General features: G+C 39.1%; 1 protein-coding gene across 4 annotated transcripts in view; it reads right to left on the minus strand.

Annotated features, from left to right (window-relative positions):
* The window catches only part of TRAF6 (TNF receptor associated factor 6), a 27,787-nt gene extending 11,558 nt beyond the window's left edge, over positions 1 to 16,229 (minus strand). Inside the window, exons 1-7 of one of the 4 annotated variants that reach the window (XM_024752561.1) lie at positions 16,052 to 16,229; positions 14,302 to 14,358; positions 11,921 to 12,127; positions 10,166 to 10,486; positions 6,273 to 6,423; positions 5,207 to 5,365; positions 3,811 to 3,882 (exon numbers count right to left, since the gene is read on the minus strand). In XM_024752561.1, the coding sequence (XP_024608329.1) occupies positions 3,811 to 3,882; positions 5,207 to 5,365; positions 6,273 to 6,423; positions 10,166 to 10,486; positions 11,921 to 11,955 (738 nt within the window). In that variant the 5' untranslated portion in view covers positions 11,956 to 12,127; positions 14,302 to 14,358; positions 16,052 to 16,229. Of the gene's footprint in view, positions 1 to 3,810; positions 3,883 to 5,206; positions 5,366 to 6,272; positions 6,424 to 10,165; positions 10,514 to 11,920; positions 12,128 to 14,301; positions 14,359 to 16,051 lie in introns of all 4 variants that reach the window. The other 3 variants (XM_024752560.1, XM_024752562.1, XM_024752563.1) reach the window with 3 other exon arrangements.
* Positions 16,230 to 22,546: the final 6,317 nt, after the last annotated feature.

Genomic DNA, 22,546 nt, shown 5'->3' on the forward strand with positions numbered 1-22,546 from the left:
TATGCTAACACATATACACGGAATTAAAAAAAAAAAAAAAAGGTTCTGAAGAACCTAGGGGCAGGACAGGAATAAAGATGCAGACAGAGAATGGACTTGAGCACACGGGAGGGGGAAAAGAAAGCTGGGACAAAGTGAGAGAGTAGCATTGATGTATACACACTACCAAATGTAAAATAGATAGCTAGTGGGAAGCAGCTGCATAGCACAGGGAGATGAGCTTGCTGCTTTGTGACCACCTAGAGGAGTGGGATAGGGAGGGTGGGAGGGAGACGCAAGAGGGAGGAGATATGGGGATATATGTATATGTGTAGCTGATTCACTTTGTTACAAAGCAGAAACTAACACACCATTGTAAAGCAATTATACTCCAATAAAGATGTTAAAAAGAAAAAAAAAAAAGAGCAGCTTCCAAGATCACTAGAGTCTGGTGGGTCTAGGAACATAAGCCCTGTTGGTTTTCAGAGTTAGATATTTGGGGAGCTTATCTCTCCAGTGTATGTCTTAAAAGTTGAAATGCCTGAGGAGTGGGTTTGGACCCTTCAATCCTCAGGGAGAAGCTCCAGGGTTTGAGTTCCCTCCTGCTTGTGGGTATATGGTGAGATTGTTTCCTAGCCTTTCCTACCCACTTTGATGTGATTTTCTTCTCATTTGCCTAATGTGTAGTTATTACTCAGTCAGCCTTTAGGTTTTTATAAGAGGAAGTTGTTCCATGTGTAGTTGTAGACTCTTGGGAGGAGGTGAATTCACAGGCATCATATTGAGTTGGCCAAAAAGTTCGTTCGGGTTTTTTCCAACATTTTATGGAAAACCCGAACGAACTTTTTGGCCAATCCAATACATAGCTGTCTTGAACAGGAACTGCAATATGATGTCCTTAAGCAATTTTTTCATTTTCAAATTAACTCCAGGTATCTAAGGGCCTCTTCAAAGCAATACCTGGCTGGATTTAGATTGGCTAATGCATATATATAAAAGTTGTTTTGCAGCTCTGTTAAGCTTATTTTATAATTGAGACTTAGCTGATTTAGACTGGCTTTGCATCAACATAAAATGTATTTTATCAACTTAAAAAAATGATATTTACTTCCAAAAGTCACAAAGGAAGGAAATATCAACGTCTCGTACCATGCCCCCAAATCACTCAAAATTCATTTCAAGAAAATGAATTTATTCCTATTGCCAGGGAACTGGCACCCTCTAGCGGCATTATAAAGAAAAAGTACCTTCTGATGTCAACCATGACCCAACTAAGACTCTCACTGTGGTCCAGGCCACTGAATCCCTATTCAATAAACTATATACGTTAGAGCCACTGACTGCACCCTGTCTTTCCCTCATGACCACCTTTCATAAATCTTCTTACTTTTTGTTAACCTGCACATGCTTTGACTACAATGGGGAGACTCAGATGTTAGAAGATATTTTAAGCACTTTAATAAAAGTTTTAAAGAAAGTCTCAGGCTTTGATTTGGGGACTCTAAATTCTTTAAGGTGAGATCCATTATGTAGAATCACGTTCTTTGAAAGTGGTAGTAAATTTCCTTTAGAAATTTAGTTTAGCTGTAATCATAGATATTTCAAGCAGAAACAACATCAGAGACCATTTAATCCAGTCCTTTATTTCGCATAATCTAGAATAGTGGTCAATAAAATTTTTTGTGAAGGGTCATATAGTAAATATTTTCAGCCTTGTAAGCCCTATGGAGTCTGTCCCAAGTATTCAGCTCTACCATTGTGGCACAAAACCAGCCACATACAACACATGGGCATGGCTGTGTTCCAATAAAACTTATTTTAAAAAGCAGGCAGCAGCCAGATTTGGCTGGTGGGCTGGTTTGCTGATCCTTGATCTAGAATGTCCACTTTCTTGTCAGAGATCAGTGGGCAAGTAGTGGCACAGTCAGGGTTAAAATCTAGGTTTTTCTGACTCTAAACCTAGGGGTTTTTCCTACATTAAGTTTTACTTTTGCTGGATTTTAGATGTGCTGTGTGGTTTCCTTTAAGTATTGAAACAGAGCAAAAAGCAAAACCCGGGAGATGAGACTTCACAAGCAAAAAGTTACTTACACCTTCAAATTAAGGCCCTGTTGGAAAAAAACCTAAAGGACTCTTAACAAATGAATGGAAAAGTTTAGTTGAGGGACAGGTTTTGCTTGTTCCTACTTAGTAAGGTAATCAATTATGATCTCCGGGTTTGCAGATTTCATGAGTGTACAAATATTTAGTGACTAATATTCGTATTTTGTGGGTAAACCCTCCAAATGTCAGAAGATAGCAATCAGATGGAATTTTCCTTTCTCTATTAATAAAGGAAAATGAATAGTTTTCTAATATAACTACTACTTCTGATGATGCCCCATCAGTGGTCTATACAGGCAACTGAACAGAAGGGCTACAGATCCTGGAAATCTCAAAATCTCCCAACATGCCTCGGGGACATGGCTACAAATAACATCCTGCTACTGAATAGACTTGTTTCCTTGTATTTCATTGTTCTCACTTTTTCAACTGGTTTCTGGATACCTAAGATCCTTATTTCACAGAGTCTAAAGATGTATTGATATTTCTTATAAAGTTTCTGGTGTTTAAATGAGCATTTTAAATTATTTTTATCTAAAAATTACTTGGCTTTGGAACTTCTATGAATATATATAAACACAGGTATTATGTTAATGACTTAGGAATTTTAAGTACTCAGGGCTGAGTTTTTTGTTCTTTCTGAAATTATTCATTATATTATTTGAAAAAATTCAGTTTTCTTAAAATTGAAATACAGATTTACAATACTGTTAGTTTCAAGTATATAGCAAAGTGATTCAGCTATGTATATATTTATATTTTTCAGATTACTTTCCATTATAGGTTGTTACAAGGTATTGAATATAGTTCTCTACTGTGTTATGTATATCCTTGTTGCTTATCTATTTTATGTATAGTAGTTGGTATCTGTTAATCTATACTAATTTATCCCTCCCCACTTCCCTTTCCCCTTTGGTAACCCTAAGTTTGTTTTCTATGTCTGTGAGTCTATTTGTTGTGTATATAAGATTCATTTGTATTTTTTAGATTCCATATATAAGTGGTAACATAAAGCAATTGTCTTTGACTTACTTCACTTAGTATAATATTCTCTAGGTCCATCCATGTTGCTGCAAATAGAAGTATTTCATTTTTTTATGGCTGAGTAATATTCTATTATCTATATATATCACATCTTCTTAAACTAATCGGTTGTTTCCAAGTCTTGGCTATTATAAATAATGCTGCTATAAACACTGGGGTGCATGTACCTTTTCTTTTTTCTGGCCGTGCCGCGCAGCCTGCAGGATCTTAGTTCCCCGACCAGGAACTGAACCTGGGCCCTCGGCAGTGAAAGCGCAGAGTCCTAACCACCAGACCGCCAGGGAATTCCCCGTGTACCTTCTCAAATTAAGAGTTTTCATCTTTTGGGGATATACGCCCATGAGTGAGATCGCTGGATCATATGGTAGTTCTACTTTTAGCTTTTTAAGGAAACTCCATACTGTTTTCCATAGCGGCTGCACCAATTTACATTCCCACCAACAGTGAAGGAGGGTTCTCTTTTCCCCACACCCTCTCCAGAATATTATTTGTAGACTTTTTGATGATAGTGTGTGAGGTGATACCTCATTGTGATTCTGATTTGCATTTAAAATTCACACAGTTTTAATTCGTCTTCAACCTGTGTTCATTTTGCCTTACTGATTTAAATTTTCAGTTAAAAATCTAATTCACTTCTTTAACCTATTTATGGAAATACTGATTTATGAAAGGGAATCATTATACCTGTTCTCTGATGAGCATGGTGTTGCAGTATTCACAGATGACATTTGCCAAAGGACAGTTCTGGTCATGAATCTAAATTTTATTAAAGAAATATAAGAAAAAAAGTGAGAAAACCTGAAAAGGCAACACCAACCTATTTTTTTTTGATGTGTGTAAAACAAAAATGTGAGAATAATCTATAAAGGTTATTTTTCTCCCTTTGCCAGTGCAGTAATGAGATTCATCTCACCCTCCAGCTCTTTAACAGAATATGATAGTATACAAAAGATGCATGTGTGACTGTTTGGGCATCATTTAACAACATTATAATTCTCCAAAGACACCTTTCCAAAAACTTCCAGCAGCAGCATGATTCAATTAAAACTCTTATCAGGAGGTTAAAGAACAGAAACATGATTAGGGCAGGAGGCCCATGTTCTCAAAGGCCCCAGAAAAGTGAGCCTTGTTTTCTAGAATACAAAAAATTTAAGAAATAATTAACCCTTCTGGTTAGGTCCATTTAATTTACTGAAGTTTAAGAAGACACCAATTTGCTCTAATTATGCCTCAGACTTTTTAGCAAGTTAGCTGACATTTTTTTGAATAATTCATCAACTTAATGAGCATAATATGCTTGATCTCATAAGAAAGTAGGGAAAATTAACAAGATAAATTTGTAAGAAATACAGTTGAAGGAAGTACCTTAATAGTTACAAAAGAACATAAATTGTATGTACACTATTTTAGTAAAAGGGACATCGGATACGGATCCAGGATCTAGGATCTCAGTGCTAGCTTTGCCATTGATAATATTAATATAAAATTACTTAATCTCTCTACATCCCAGTTTATAAATGGGAAAAATATTCTATGATCACGACGCTGTCAAGTGCCATGAAGTTTCTTTTCAAAAATAAATGTTTTAATTGAAGTATAACATAAGTACAGATAAGTGAATTCATCATATGTGTTTGATGAATTATCACCAAAGGAACACACTTTGTAGGATTTAACTTAATCTCCTAAAAGTTTTAACCACTCATTCTCTTTTTTAAAGAGAAAAATATAAGTCTTATACAGTAATTATTTTATTTATTTGTCTCTAATCCAAGACTGGTCATTAAAATATCACATAGGGAAACAGATCAGCATATACCTTTCCTAAAAACTTGTTACTTGTAGATCTACTACTGTGGTAAGCAGTAGAAACAATGCTTTCTCAGAAAGAGATGAAAATATAAACTCTACACTCATTTACTAGAATGGTTTATTGAACTTACTTTCTTAAAAAATCAGTCTTCTCACAACTTATAATACAGACTCAGAACTGGATTAACATCTTCATCTACTGCTAACCCCCTCCACTGTACATTAAAAAAAATAGTAGTGGAATTAACAAATCCAAGTTAGTACATGCCTCTTTATCTTCAAATGCCATCGATACAGCACAGTTTACACAAGAAACCTGTCTCCTTGGACACTCCTTGACAATGTGAATATTAAGTTGGCATTTTTGGAAGGGACGTTGGCATTGGGGACAATTCATAAGAGCAAACTCACAATGTGCTCGGTGATCCTATGATGGAAAAAAATTATCAATTAGTATTTGCCAATCCTTAAGAAATCTAAATATAATCTCTTCAAAGAATATACTGTTCTCTTCTATAGAATTGTCCACTGAACCTACTTTGTTTAGTACACACCACAGAACCACAATATGAAGGCCTTAATGGGTTTTTTTCAAAGAATGGTTGTGAATTGAAAGTTTATACAAAGGATGTGACTTTTCAGGTTCATGTATCCAATTAGGGAAGAGAGTTGGAAAGAAGTCAGATTTTCTCATTATCAATTTAGTAGTGTCGAAAGGCCGCTCCTCCAAAAGGAGCTAAGTAAAGGGGGCAAGTTACAAATATATTTTAAATGCTTAATTTCAAATGGAACATAAGCAATATTTAACTTCTTGTAAAACCACCACACTAAGGATTGATTAATTGAAAAGCAAATTATTTTATCTCGTGGCTTCAGTTAATCTCAAGCTATAGGAGAACTATATTATAGTTCATAATAAAATGAATAATTTAGAAAACCAGAGAAAAAAGTATGAGGGTGCTAAGACGATGGCGCTAAGAATGATGGCTACATGTGACTTGCTGCTTACTTCAAAATGAGAGAAATGAAGCTATGGAATTAAAATGTGACACTTGTATTTAAAATGCTCTTCAGTTTCACTGCAAAAAACTTACAGAATACTGATTTATTTTTTATCATCACTGGGGCAAAGCCAGAGTAGATGGAAAAAGAAATTTCTGGTTTCTACTTATACTCAATAATGAAAGGGAAAGGGTTGGTATTAATTCAGCAAGAATTCGCTAACCAATCACTATATGCTAGGCACTGGCAATATCCAGATGGACACAGTAAAGTTCCTATTCTCTAGGAACTTCCCTGCCTATATGCTAACAGCTAGAAAATAACTTTAATACCTCGAGATGCCTCAGTTCCATCTTGTGCAGACAACCTTCATTTGGACACTTCACCATCAGAGAAAGAATCTCTCGTTTTGCAAAATTGTCAGGAAAGAGTTGATTTTCCAGCAGTATTTCATTGTCAACTGGACATTTGTGACCTGCATCCCTAAAAGAAACAAATAAAATACATATTATTTGGTAGATTTTAAAAATTCACATTAGAAAATACACACAACTTTAATCCACCACATATAAATTCTCTACTTATTTCCTATAGAAAATAAATGAACACTTTATATTGTATAATATCACTAAAATAAACTGTCCTTTTATAGACAGTTTATGAACCATTCTTTTATGAAATGGATACAACTAGCACCATATGGATTATCTATCAAAAACTAGTATGGGATTTTAGATTGTGGGATAGATTTCAACCAAAAAATGAGAAATTGAATAAAATCATATTTTGAACAACACAAATGAAGTGAAAGTTAAGGATGGGAATTTTGGCAGTCTAGCAGGCCTCTGTTCTATCAGCAGCTATTCAACATACTAGGGATATGTAACTAATTATATGCTGCTCAGAATATACTAATAACATGTCTATAGTTATTAGTCATAAGTAAAAATTAACCAATTAGCAGTAAGTAGCCCCACGAGGCCACATTTTAAGGTTTACTTTGAACAGTCATCAACACTGGCTCACGGGCAACAAAGGTTTCCTTTATTTTTATGTCTAGGGTACATACAATGCAATCAGGAGTTAAAGGACCTCTATGTCCTGCTTCCCAATGGTTTATTCTATCTTACGATGGGAAAAACTAACCCAGGAAGCTTGGGTGTCTGTCATTCCCCTTTAACTTTTTGGGATGTTTCAATCTTCACTCACGAAATGTGGCAGGTCAGATAGGCTACAGAGCGTCAATCACGCAAACATCTGTTGCACACCTCCTACGTGTAAAGCAACAGTGGTGGTTCTTGTGCACGTAAAGGTGTTGAAAATGGGAGGCTGCTGTCAAATGCCTTAGAACTACAAAATGTGACCGACATAGTCAATCTTTACAGGGCTTCTCTCACACTGCATGATATTATTCTACTGTTGAATATTTTTTGAGAACCAGGGACGTAAACAAGTTTATTGAAATATATTCCCCAAACGTAAGTGATGGATATCTAAGAGAAAATAAGAACCTTTCAAAGTAAACTGGAAACCATTATCCACCGCATTAGCAATCACTCCAAAGGAAAATGGAATTGGATTGAGATGCTGCCTTTTGATTCTCCGAATGACTATAACCGATGAGAAATTTCCGAGCCATTCCTTTAAGAACATTAAAGTTGAAGTAAGTGGTCATTTCTAGCTTAGAGGGAGATAGGAAAAAAAAAAAAGCCTCACACTTCCTTTTGTAGGTTTTACTTCCTTTTCAGACCACTGTTCCACTATTTTCATGAATATCTTGCTATTAAAAAACTGCTAAAGATTAGCTACCTTCCTGGGCATGGGTAACACTTGGGTTTTTCTGTACATCTTCACCTACAGGAAAATCAACGATCCATAATATGGTCCTATTTCTACCTAAATGCAATATAAATTGAAAATCATTATAGACAGAAAAAAAAGGTGAGCCTTTAACACTGCTCTCATGTACATCCTAAACCAGTAGTCTCAACGAGGGCAATTTTGACCACAGGGGACATCTGGCAACATCTGGAGACACTCTGGGTCTCACAACTGGGGAAGTGGGGCTATTTCACCATCCAGTGAGCAGAGGCCAGGAATGCTGTTAAGCATCCTACAACACCAGGACATTCTTCCACGACAAAGAAGTATCTGGCTCAAAATGCCAACAGTGTGGAGGATGAGAACACCAACTCTAGAGAGATATTGCCAATTCACCATTGGGTAACATATTTTTCCCCCAAATTGAAACAAGACACATGCTCCCCTGTAACTTAAGTTAAGCCAATTCCCAAGTATGGATGTAGTTACCACAAATTCAAACTTTATAGAGAAGTTTAGCTAGACTAACAAGAAAAAAAAAAGAGAGGACTCAAATAAAATCAGAAATGAAAGAGGAGACATCACAACTGATACCACAGATACAAAGGATCAAAAGAGACTACTATGAACAATTATATGGCAACAGACTTGACAACCTAAAAGAAATGGATAAATTCCCAGAAACATGCAACCTACCAAGACTGAACCATAAAGAAACAGAAAATCTGAACAGACTACATTACTAGTAAGGAAGTGAATCAGTAATCAAAAACCTCCCAACAGGGCTCCCCTGGTGGCGCAGTGGTTGAGAGTCCGCCTGCCGATGCAGGGGACATGGGTTCGTGCCCCGGTCCGGGAAGATCCCACATGCTGTGGAGCGGCTGGGCCCGTGAGCCATGGCCGCTGAGCCTGTGCGTCTGGAGCCTGTGCTCCGCGACGGGAGAGACCACAGCAGTGAGAGGCCCGCGTACCACAAAAAAAAAAAGTCGAAAGAAAAAAACTTACAAGATGAGTGAACAGCCAGCTAACCTACTTAAAAATGATTTCACCAATATGACTAGATGCTTAGTAGTTGAAGAACCTAAAATTCCCCCACTTCTTCCATTTTTTTGTCCTGTATAGAACTCCTTAGTCACCTAAAAATATTCCCATCTAACTTTTGAATTATAGTAAAATGTATCTATTTCTTAGGAGATGAATTTTAATCATTTGTGGAAATCCCATATACTTTTCTTCAGTTGATGCAATCATGATTTACTGAGCACCTACTATGTATCAGGTGCTACTCCCGGCACTTAGGAAATATCAAGAACTAAAATAGATCTCAACCTCTGCTCTCAAGGAGCTTATACTCCAGGTGAGCAAGCAGACAATAAACACACAAATTATCTGTATTTTTAAATATGAAAAGTGTTAGAGAAAAAAAGAAAGGTAGGTAAGGGAGACAGAGAGTGTGGGAAGAGGTGGGGAAAGGCATGCTGCGGTATAAGCAGGGTAGCCAAGGTACCTACGAGAAGGTGAGATCTGAGCCACACTGGAGGGAGTAAAGGGCACTGACTAAGCAGTTAACTGAAGTAAGATGCAGAGAGAACAGCTGAAGCCAACTCCCCAAGAGCATGCTTGACAAGTTCAAGGAACAGCAAAGAGTGAATTGGTAGCGGGGAGGGGAGCCTAAGAGATGATCAGAAAATTTATGGACCTATCATATAAGGCCTTACAAGGGCTTTGGCTTTTACTCCCAGATGACCTGCTGCAATGCTCTGAGCAGAGATGACATCATCTTACTTATTTTACCAGGTTCATTCTGGCTGCTATATTGAGAACAGCCTGGAAGAAGGCAAGGGTGGAAGTAGGGAGGCCTGTGAGAGAGTTGATGGTGATTCAGAACAGGGTGAGGCAGGGATTGAATTCTGGATATATTATGAAGGCAGAGCCATCAATCAATACTTTCTTTAAAAATACTGGTTATTTTACAGTTGTCCATAGGCAGCAGGTAGCAGACAAAATTTAATGTGGCTAAAATGAGAATAATGATTACTCATAAAGTCAGCATTATTTGTATGGCTGAGATTATCGTATTCTAGTAGGATCATCATTTAAGGTACATTATTTTTAATTATTTTCTTAAAGCTTAGAGACACACCCTAGTCTACAATACAACTGCTTTAAGTAGAAGTAGCTACTTACTGTTTATTTATCTGAGGGTCAAAGGAGGGGAGGACATAGTAATTACCTTTCATACTACAGTAGGAACTGGAATAAGAATGTAAATTTCTCAGTTTTCTGTTCAGTGTTCTTCTTCCTGAAGTAGCTTTTTATGTGTAAGACTATTCTTGGGATGCCCTGTGTTCTATGTAATAATGTTCTATTTGGCTGTTATAGGTTCATTCTTATGCTCACGTACCTTATTGATTTGATGATGCAGGCTTTGCAGAACCTGTGGCCGCACGGTGTTTGCACTGCTTCCCGTAATGCCATCAAGCAGATGGGGCATTCATACTTGCTTTCCAGGGGTGGGTCAAATTCCACGTCATATCCCTGGATCTCTTCCATAAAAGAGCTGGAAAGATTCACTGTGCTGGCAGTTCCACTCACACTGTCATCTTTTGCTGCAGCACCACAGGAGCTGGCGGCCATGGCAGCACAGCAGTCGCTCTCAGACTGGCTGGATCCACAGCTGTTTTCCCAGTGTAGCAGACTCATAGTAAGGTGATTATCGACTGCTCTGAAGAAATAGCAAGACAAAAAATGCCTTCACATACACACACACACACACACACACACACACACACACACACGTATCATAGCTATCTATGCAAGCCACCTTTTAGTTGATAAACATTAGCTCTGTTAACATTATTTACAGAAAACGTTCAAAGCTTTTTCAGCTTTGCTTCATGACTACTATTTTACAAGTTAAGGAGTTCATGATCTAGTAGGATGGATGGAATATAAGGTTAAAAGAAGAAACATACCTCAACTGTAATAATTAGCATAATTATCTGTTTAAATGTCTGTTTTCTATGACTGCAGTTTCAAGAATGTTCATTTCCTCAGTACTCAGCACGAGCTTTCACCTAACAGGTGTTCATTAGGCAGCTGCTGAAGAACTTAACTATGCTGCTGAACTTCCTTCAAGTATCCAGAGCTGAGAGAACAGCTCGACCAGCAGACAGCGTGAGGACGAACAATGCACAAAGGATCAGATGATCGTGAGAAACTATTAGTTATGTGATTTTGGGCAACTAACCATTTGGATCTCAGTTTCTTCTTCTAGATCTAAAACTCTATTGACTACAGTTGAGTCCTGAACAAGGCAGGTGTTAGGGAGGCCGACACCCACGCAGTAGAAAATCCGAGTTGGCCCTCTGTTCCCAAAGTTCCACATCCTCGGAGTCAATAACCACAGATCCTTTACTGAAAAAAAATTTGCATTTAAGTGGACCTGTGTAGTTCAAACCTGTGTTGTTCAAGGGGTCAACTGTACCTCCAAATGTTCAGTGTGGCAATTTCTATTACACAGAAAGAACGGAATTGAAAAAGTATATCTGTTTGTCCTCGTGCCTTCAGTCATGTCAAGTGACTATGTTTCATTACTAATGACTGGAAAAACAAGTGAGGTTTTGTTTGCCTATGGAAAACTACTGCTTTATGGTAGGTGGGATGCTTTCAAATTCTAAACCATTACCAGAATTTACAAGTGAGAAGCTAAGGTCTAAAAGCAGTTCACAGCCTAATTAACCAGGTCTCTCTTATAGGTAATTACACGTATAGAAAATTCCCACTATGTACCAGATATACAGTTGACCCTTGAACACAGGGGTTGGGGTGCCGACACCCACGCAGTCAAAAATCCACATATAACGTTACAGTTTGCCCTCTGTGTCTGTGGTTCTATATCCACTGATTCAACCAACCTCTGATAATGTAGTGCTGTAGTATTTATTGGAAAAAATCCATGTATAAGTTGACTCATGCAGTTCAAACCTATGTTGTTCAAGCGTCAACCAGAGTTCTAGAAAACAGAATGTAAGCCTCCAGCCAATATGGTAGACAATGTATCCCCCGCCTGTCTCATTTTTCTATAAAAATCCTGGCTGCCACCATGTCAAATAGTGGGTTAAGACAGTAATCCTCTATTTTTTACCACTATAGATACCTTTTTCTTCTTCTCAAAAAGATTTTGAGTAGCATTTGATGACCACCTACAAAGGATGAAGCACTGTTCTGGCTGGAGAGGCAATATCGTGAAGTGGTGAAGAGCTTAGATGCTGGAATCGGATGATCTGGGTTTAACTCTTGTCTCCATCATTTGGTGTATGACCTGGGCAAACTATATAACCTTTCTGTGCTTCAGTTTCCTCATCTGTAAATGGGGGTAACAAAAGAATCCACCTCAGAATTACCGAGAGGATTAAATGTGTTAATATGTGCAAAGCACTTAGAACTGTGCCTGGAAGTAAAAATGAGTTGTTATTATGTGTACCTCTATAGAGTTATTTTATTTAACAATTTTATTGCCCCCCCCCCCCGTTATCAAAGTGGAAACTCTGAAGCTTTAAAAGGCTAAGTAACTTGCCAAGGATTACCCAACTAATAAGAAACAGAGTTAGAATCAGAACCCAAGACTACTTCACCCAGAGCCTGTGCAACTTGTACTATCCTATGTTTGTCTATGTTTTGATAACTTTGTCTATAAAGCTGAATTTAAAATTTCTTTCCATTTATTTTTATTACACTAGACTAAGATGCTGACCACAGCTTCTGTTAAACATGAGCTGTCCAGTGTTATCAGGTTGGGTTGACAGAATTCCAAAAAATCAGTAAAGAAAAACTCGCGTTTTGTTCTACTTTTGTAGTTTCGATAATATTTTTGAAAAGTTAAAAACAGTTTGCAAAGCCTTGTTATAACTAATGCAGAATCCCGTGGAAGACTCAGTACAAGTTGATAAGGAGGAAGGGATGGCAAGATAATGGCAAAGAGCAGAACTAGTTATTACGCCTGTGCTCCAGGATGGGGTTATAAGGCCCCTGTTACACCCTCCAAATCTGTTGACAGATAACACTGTAATGCTATACTAGGGTTTATACCCTTTGTTATTTTTCTTCCCATATACATTTTTGTGTTCAATTACTACCTTAGTTAAATTTCTTAGAAGTAGAATTATTAGGTCAAAAAGTATATAACTTTTTATAGTTTCTGATAGATGCTGGTTATCCAATATGATATGTTTTGATATCCAATATCAAAGGCTTTATAATTCCCACTCCCAAAAGCAGAGTAAGTATGAGAACACATTTTATATACCTTTGATAATTCCAGGTATAGTTACCTTTTGAAACTATAACCATTTTATTTTTTTAAAGTAAAATCACTTTTGAGAAATTAATATTCGTTTGGTTGTACAGCATATATCAAAATGCTAGCCAGGAGACAAAAGCAAAAGTCCCTGAGCTAGGTCTACCTTTTCTGCCCAAATGTCCAGTTAAAATTCAGTTTATTGGATAGTCGATAAACTGCCCTCTTGCTATCCAGTCCAAAAGACTTGAAGGTCTTTAGATTTAGAGACCTTTTATAGCAAATGTGTTACTAAGAAAATCTGTCCAATCAGTCACAATTCCTTAAAAGGAATTCCACTGCAGGAATGCAGTGTCAAGACATGAAAGTGAGCACTCTTAAAAATATAGATGCCATTATTTTTCATGCTTTAAGTAATACAGAAGCTTTTCATCTTTCAAATAAACTTTTTTAGGTAGTCACTCTGTCTACAGTATGTAGTCCCATGTAACTATACTACAAAGGGAAAATTAAGCTAAAGCAGTATTCCGAGTGCCATTCAGTATTTTTAGGTTTACTCTTTCTTTTTGGCAAGTTAAAACGTTTCTTCCTTTTACTTTTAGGGACTGTGATGACATAATTGAAAATCACTTTCTTAACTACAGTGAGTAACTATTTTAATTAACACCAAGAAAAAAACCCCAAAAAGTGCTTAGAGTCAGCTATAGAAGATGATCTGGGGGGGTTCTCTGGTGGCACAGTGGCTGAGAATCCACCTGCCAATGCAGGGGACACAGGTTCGACTGCTGGTCGGGGAAGATCCCACATGCTGCGGAGCAACTAAGCCCATGGGCCACAACTACTGAGCCTGCGCTCTAGAGCCCACAAGCCACAACTATTTAGCCCGCGAGCCACAATTACTGAAGCCTGCGCGCCTAGAGCCTGTGCTCAGCAATAAGAGAAGCCACCGCAATGAGAAGCCCGTTTACTGCAATGAAGAGTAGCCCCCACTGGCTGCAACTAGAGAAAGTCCACGTGCAGCAACGAAAGACCCAACGCAGCCAAAAATAAATAAATAAATAATTGGGGGAAAAAAAAAAAGAAGATGATGATGATCTGGCAACCGTGTAGAAAATACTATGCTTTATTAGTATTTTTTTTAACCTCATATGGTGCCTTAGGTATCCACTTCATGAGACGCTACAGAGGTACGCTTGGCTTTACATAAGCTAAAATAAATAAGAGTAAACAGATATTCTTACCTTCAAAGATTTCTTTGGCCTCTTTTCTATTCTAACATTCAGAATTCATGTGGCTTTCTATATGAATTAATGGAAGAGACAGCACAAAGGTTAAATGGTTCCTTAGTACGTTAAGAGCTTCATGACTGTAATTCCCTCTTTGTAATTGTGAATCTAGTACAGTAAGCACTGAGTTAATTAAATATCGTGGGATGTAACCACTTCCAACTTATTTTGACTGCAAAATGAATATCAAAAATAGCCTTATAAGAAATCATGGCTTAAATTCACCTATTAGTATGGGGTTATATATTATGCTCCAAAGAGTATACTGTTAAATATCTTGTGGGAGGGGGAATAGAGCGATACACAAAACTTTGTTCCTTTAAGATCAACAGATGCTAATGAGAGAAACGTACCAAGCTAAAAAATCAGTAAGTTATGTCTTGAACTGGTCAATTTTAAGTTTTAAAGTTAAACCACATAATACAAAACACTGAGAAATTACCTTTAATTTGCTACTAGCTTTAGAAACAAGAACTATTTACCAAATCCTTAAGATCTATTCTTAAAATTGCAAAGACCTGCAAAAGGGCTGCAATGACGAAGGTGCTGCAAAAGAGTCAACTGCTATGCCTTATTTTTGAACACAAATTTGAGGGGACATTCCCTTTCCTAGGCATGATTTGTTCTCCTCCAGGAGGCAAAGATTTGAACTTCTTTCAAAATCTAAGTGGCCAAAAATTTATCAGCATCACGTATCCAAATTTGTCACAGAAAAGACTTCAAGCTACAATTCTTAAATACCGTGATGTATATAGTGCGCGCAGGTTGAAACTCTGATCATCACATGGGCAACAAGGGCCTGAGACACATTCCTTCCTTGAGTCACAAAAAAAGCCACAGTGTCCTCACCCCACTCCCATATCAACATCAGAAAAGCCCCTTCTCCCTTCCCGAGTAATCACAAGGGAATGGATAAAATACCAGTGGCCAGGTTCACAAGGCCAACACTCAGAATTTCAAGTTTTTCTTGTTTCTATGTCTGTGTAGCAAGACATTTAGTGATTTACACTCCCGAGAAACCAGAGAAAACACGCAAATACTATACGTTGTATGAAGCTCCTAAAATTTGTAGGTGCTTTCTGTTCACATTCAAGACAGTCCTAACTCAGCTGGAGTTCCCCTGAAGCCAAATACTAGGAACAGCTTTATCAACCCAGCGTCTGGAACAATCGCTAGAACTGCCGCGTGCAAGGGCGGGGGAGGAAACATTCGTGTCAGCTGAACCTTTTCTTTAAAAAAAAAAAAAACAACAACTTGCTGCCTGGGACATCTACCGAGTTCAACAGGGAACCCAAAAATAGCTCTCCCATGACAGTGACAGAGGGAATCGCTGAGAACCTAAAAGGGATTTTTTTAAGCCGGTACCATCCGAGCAATGGGAAAATACAGGAGGAGATTTCCTTTTCTGGGAAGGGGAATGCGCGGGGTGGGGGAAGTCGGGCCAAGAAAGTTGGCGCGAGATTCCAGCTGGGGGATGGAGTGAGCCGGGGAGGTGGTCCCCACCGGCCGGCGGAGCAGAGGTGAGGGGACAGGGGTCGGCGTCTCCAACCTGTGGGAACCCAGGGGAGAGGAGGCGGCGTCCCCAACCCGTGGGAAGCTAGGGGCCAGGGGCGGCGTCCCCAAGTGAGAAACAGGAGAGGAGGAGGCATCCCAGCCCGTGGGGAGAGAGGCCGCCACCGCCGGGAGCCGTCAGAAGGAGACTCACCACTCCGGTCCGCTGGGCCGCCGACTACGCCCGGCCGCAGGACTCCACTCAGCCAAGGTGCCAGGAGAGAAAGGCACCGCACTCCAAGCCGAGGGTGCCAGGACGCCAGTCTCTCGACCCAAAGGCCGCCGTCACTGAATCCCCCGGAAGCCCGAGCCCCATCCGCGGATGCCCCTACTTCCGCCTTCTCCGCTCGCCCGGGCGAGCGAGGGGCGGGGAGCGGGCAGGGGAGGAGACAGAGCGGCCCAGCCGGGCGTGGGCGCCCCCTGGCGGCGGTCCTCCACAGGCGCGCGCTGCGGCGCCGGCGCGGGCAGGTCCAGCCGTCAATCTAGAGCTCTCCCGCTGCGCTTCCGCCTCGCTTGGGTGCGAATCCCACCTGGGAATTCCTTACCCTGCAATCCTGAAGTGAGATCTGTCTCGGAGTAACTGTGATCTAGTGAGCAGCAGCAACAGCAGTAATCCCAAACTGTGTTTTTATAGTTTCCCAATCCAAGCAGGAGAAAAACCCCAACTCGGCGAGATTACTTGACCTTCGAAAAGCCTTCACTCCTTCCCTAACTTCACCCTCCTTGCCAAGGAAGTTTACATGATATGTAGAGCCCTCTGTTATCACCTGGTCCTTCCCCTTCAACCAGTCCAAGGGAGTCAAACCCATATATTTAAATATTTCTTTGAAACTGCTGCCAAACACATCATCTCTTTTTCGGTCAACGTCACAAGAAAGCTATTTTTAATTCCCTGTTTAACTGCATGCAAACCTCTAAGGAATGTAACAAGAAGATGCGTGAAAGATTTTGGCTCACCTCTGCAAATCTGACTCATCCTTCACCTCTTGGGGGAGGTATTACAGGGTGTTGGGTTTCATATGTACATGTCCTGAAACCAGAGTGCTTCATTCCAATCTAGTTTTTCCCCTTTATAAGTTATTTGACTTTAAATAATTTACTTAATCTGACTTCAATTTTTTCATCTCATTAAAATAAGGATAATGATAGTACCTACCTCACTGGTAGCATTGTTGGAAGGGAAACATAAGTTAGTACATGTTAATAAATTATTTAAAACTAGGACATAGTATGTGCTCAATAAATGTTAACAATACTGTATTTCCTGCTTTCTGGCTGCTGATATTCATAAAAAATACTTATGTTTTTAAGATAAGAAACTGTCACAAGTTTTCAAACTCACTCTGCCACCCCTCTTTCTAAAAAGTATTTTGAAATAGTTAAGACATAAAAAGAATTATACACACATCTGTGTGCTCACCACCCAGCTCAATAAATAAAACATTGCCAGTAGAATTGCCAGCTCTTGTGCATCCCTCCCCACTGATTCCCAGGGCCCTGTAAAAATAAATCCCCTATGTGATGGTGAAGAGATCATGATATAAAACTGAGAGATGGAGAAAAAGAAGAACAAGGGAGGTAGACTTTCCTCCACGTATTAATATGTGCTCTGGGGCAAGTTTTGTAACTTCTACAAACTTCAGTTTCCTAAACCATAAACTAGGGGATAATATTTACCTTCCAGGCTGTTGTCAGCATCAACTAATAAAAATGTACGTGAGAGAACCCAGCACTGGGCTTTCAGAAAGATTAGGTGTTGTGCGTGTATTTCACGATTTTCACACGTGTCCTTGAGGGGCTTCCTCCTACTTCTACAGATCCTATTTATTCTTCCCTGTTTATACTGGTAGAGAGTGTTGGCGCTCACCCATGCCCTGGGCACACAGGAGACTTACACTGTCCCCTTGCAGTCAGACAGTGCCATATGACTAGTTCTGACCCACAGGCTGTTCAGGGCAAGGGAGGTGTGTCATTTTAAGACCAAAGCATTTGATTTTCATTGAAAGACCCACTTCCCCATGTGACAACCATGGGGCAGCTGTAAGAGGCTGGATCGCTAAATTGCTGTATGGAGGGCAGTTGCCTTGGAAAGTCAATCCACCTTCATTGGACTTATATGAGCAGGAAACAGATCTCTGTTGTTTCGAGCCATTGAGATGTTAGGGCTGTCTTTTCTGCCGCACAACCCAGCCTATCCTATGCAAATTCCTCCTGAAAGTCTCCTCTGATCGTTCACACCCCTACTGGACTAGGAATCAGAAAACAAAATTTTCCTCTTGGCTCTGCCTCTTATTAAAACTGGACCTGGTCAAGTATCCTCATCTGTAAAGTTGGAATAAAATCCATCCTGTCTCCTTCTCAGAGACTTTATTAGTTCAAATGAGATACATGTGAAAACTCTTTGTAAACTAGGAAGCTCTATACAGGTGGCAGGAACTGAGTATTCTGATCAGTAGGGTTATCTGATATGTACAGCAACCACAGTACCTAGGTTTCCTGAAATGTCACTAATTTAAAATATTTTCCAGTGTCCTATATAAGTATTCAAAGTGGGCAAAAATATCATCATAGTATCATTTCTGGGTTGCTGTTTTTCACACTCTATTTGAAAACTGAAATAAGATTCACCTTGTAGGCTGTCCCAGGTAGGAGTTGGAGGGTGAGAGATTTTCCCCCATTTAGAAAAAGGATGGCTCTCTAAGTTTTAAATGATAAAAGTAGAACACAGTTCTTTAATTCAAACCATATTTATTGAACAACCATCATGTATGTGTGGCAGTCAGCCCTGAAGATGCTATTTATGCCCATATGTGATCCCCTTGCACAATGAATAGGGTACAACCAATAGGATGCTGTGAAAATGACAGAATGTGACTTCCTAGGCTAGGTTGTCTCCAGCGTTCCAAAGGAACCAAATAAAGAATTCATAGCTGGCAAGGGAGAATTTCTTCGTGAACAAGGACAGATTCAGTAAGAAATACTCTAAGTGATTCCATCTTATTTTATTTAGGTAACAAACTCAAAACAAGTCTCAGTGCTCTATCATTTCTCTCTCTCCTTTCCTTCCTTCCTTCCTTTCTTTCTTTCACATCCATCCATTTGTCTATCTACCCATCTATGTGGATATCTGATATGTCTATTTTAGAGTTAAAATTCATAAGTGAGATGGTTTTCATGATGCATATTATTAGATTTATTTTGATTGAAAACTGATGGAGAGTGAATCTGATTGGTTGAAATGGTTTGTCAATAAGGACTGGCTTTATTAATTAGGTTGTGTAGTAGATTTCCTCCATAAATGGAATGAGACTTGAGTGAGCTAAATGTGCAGAGTTTTGTCAAAAAATATGTACAGACTTGTAAAATATACAGTATGGTAGAATTACATCTTTCGCAATTATTTAAACTTAACATAAAAAAATTTACACATGCCAACCTAAGAGTATGCAATGGAATATATCATCTTACAAAAGCACTTTAGAGTCAGAAACTTTCTCACACCAGAAGCAGGAAGAGCAAGAAAGTAAATATGTTATAACCTTGGATAAAATTACAGACCAAGGAAGACTGAGTCAGTCAGAGGAGGCATTAGATATGATGGAACCTAGAAAAGGTCAAAGAGATCCAGTCGGGCATCTCCCATGTACATTCAGTTTGGGGGAGGAAGTGTCCTGGATCAAAATCTCCCTTTAGCTATCCATGTTCAAAGGCAGGAGTTTTGGAGATGTCCTGATGCCATTAATCGTTGAGCTGCAAAAGCAATTTACCTATTGAATGATTTCATAGTCACTAACACTAGCTAAGTGAAGCCAGAGGAGCGCAGGAAGGAAGGTTACCCAACAGAGGGTTCCGGTCTTGGAATATACTCTGAGTACAATAAGTTTCAGGGTAGCCTCCTTCACCGTTTCTGCCTCTCTCATCCCATCCCACTCCACCAAAATAAGGGAAAGTTCTCAGAGCAGAGGAGGGCATGGGTGATGAGAAATGAAGGAGATGGGCAATAAAGGAAGATGAGTGAGGTGTGTGGACATGTGGGTGTGTATGGGGAGGCTCCTAGGGAGACTGCAGACACTAATAACAGGATTTGGGACTATGCCCTTGGCTCATTTCACTGTCTAGGTTGAGAGCAGACTCTGAGCCACTAGGAGGCAGAAGCTTAGTTTTGGAACCTACCTTGGAATCTATGGAATTTCCCAATATTGTCCATAGCAGAGTTTTCTTTCGTAAAGCCTACCCACTGGCAAGGAGTGAAAGTACTCACTGTTCCTCTCCACGCTCTTCTCAAATCCCAAGCAAGAACCTAGATTTTTTGTGGCCATACTCATTTTTCCTGCTCTTGGAGAAAGAAGATCTTTTTCCACCCTTCATTTGGGTAAATGAGGAGGGTGGGGACATTTCCACGGCATTGCAGCTAGATTTTCCTAGCTAGTTTCACTAGAGATCATCAAGCAACATTGAGATGGTAAGTGGACCCAATTTACTGCTTTCCTTGGGGGAAAGAATGTACCAGCCATAGAATATAAGAATCTGATCTATTCATATATTTTTAATGAAAACAAATTGCTTTCGTCTGATTTGTAGATTTGTTTCCTGCGAGCTGAGTTAGTGTATAGGCACAATGGGTGGAAAAAAAATCAGCTTTTGAACTTACAGAGCTAAGGGTCAGAGTATTTCACCAAGGTAAACAATACCTTATGATTTCTCTTGGTACAGTCTCTTCTAAACACTTTAAAAAGCATTACTATGGGGCTTACCTGGTGGCACAGTGGTTGAGAGTCTGCCTGCGGGTTCGTGCCCCGGTCTGGGAAGATTCCACGTGCCGCGGAGCGGCTAGGCCCGTGAGCCATGGCCGCTGAGCCTGCGCGTCCGGAGCCTGTGCTCCGCAACGGGAGAGACCACAACAGTGAGAGGCCCGTGTACTGAAAAAAAAAAAAAAAAAGCATTACTGTGAAGAAAAATCATCCAAAACCTGAAATAAAGTAAGACGAAGGCAACAGTGACATTGTTTAACATGTTTGCCTAATAATTAATTATCTATATCTGAGAATTCTCCCGTTTGACTTTGCTATTTTACTATTTGATTAGAGACCAGACGCTGAGGTTATACATTAACTCATAGAGTTCCTTCCAGTAAAAAAACACACCCCCTGAGGTTAATGCACTATGGGATATTAACTAATTTGTATCAGCTGGTAAATTTCAGCATTCCTTGGACTGACTTTAATATCTCCGTTTCTCCAAACTTCCTTTGGACCAGCTTTATCATCTTACTAATTCTCTCATTAATTAATGGGCTGAATAAAATCTTAGAATGTGTTCATTCTCAATTTCTGTGGCAGTCTTGTGTTGAAGTTTTTGAAAATTGTACTTTAACATTACAACATTCTTGCTTAACTCTGCTTCTATACAACATCTGCATATTGAATGAATTTCTCAGTCAGATTTTTGCATGGTTGATGTTTGAATGGAAGAATGTTAAACCTTTCGGGACATTAGGACCCTTAAAAAACAAAACAAAACAAAAACCTTAATCATGGCACTGGAACACAAAATCAAAAATGTATAGTTAAGCGTTTGGCTTATTTATATTTTGAAACAAATAGAGGATTACCATTCAGGAAGGCTCTTGAGTTCAAAAGTCTCTTGTGTGTGAGTTCCTGCTCGTTGCCAGGTGTAGAAACTCTCACAGAGGCAGCGGAAAGCAGAGAAAATCTGAAGCACTAAAGAGGAAGTGTTCAGAACTGTGGTGTGAGCTTGCTTGGTGGGAAGAACAGGAGATACATTTCCAGTGTTCCTCATTAGATTTTATAATATAATTTCCCCAAAAGACAGTTAAATAAATAAATGTTTAGTTTCCCTGAATTGCCCACAATTGAAGTTGAAATAATGTGTCTTTTATGCAACAGTATTATTTTCCATAATTGTATCTCTTTCACTGCAAACATTTTTTCAGATACAGTATGAGTCAAATAGTCTTTTGTGGGGCAGACAGCGGTGGGGAGAGGGAAAGCCAGTCCCAATTAATAATATTGTTTTTATAGAATATGTAGTTTGTTGCAAATAACTCAATAAAAATGCTTTGGGGGGAATATACAATTCTTTTATAGGTTGGAAACAGCCTAAATGAGGATTATTACAATAACAAAATTAAGTAAATTAAAAGTTGCTTTACTATGAAAGGCAATGGAAGGTGTGTGTGTGCTTGGGGGTTAATGGTGTCACTCTAGGTTTTTCATCACATAGAGTAGGACACATTCCAGGTTCCTGAAGCCTGTGTCCACGTTTGCCCTTTTCATACGGTGCTGTTGTTAATGGCTCGTGATTGTTAAGATGAAACAATTTTCAGTTTCAAATTGAACTTTCAGCACTTCATCCACCAAAAATATCATACTTTCACCTCAGTTTCTGCCAGAACAGAATATATTTCTTTCTGGATTTTCTAAATAAAACATTGCTTTGATGAATAACATGGGACTGACTACTTCCTTATAACAAAGTAATTTTCATGTTCTGAATGATAGCTAATCTTCTAGGCTTTCCTGAAGGAGTTTCTGTAGGGGGTACAACATGTAAGAATTCTGTTAAATTAATAATGATCTTTGAAGATTCTACATGTGCACATTGGAAGATTTCCAAGATGGTTTCTTGA

This window comes from Neophocaena asiaeorientalis, unplaced genomic scaffold (assembly GCF_003031525.2).
Source record: "Neophocaena asiaeorientalis asiaeorientalis breed wild unplaced genomic scaffold, Neophocaena_asiaeorientalis_V1.1 scaffold196, whole genome shotgun sequence".
Taxonomy (NCBI): Eukaryota; Metazoa; Chordata; class Mammalia; order Artiodactyla; family Phocoenidae; genus Neophocaena; species Neophocaena asiaeorientalis.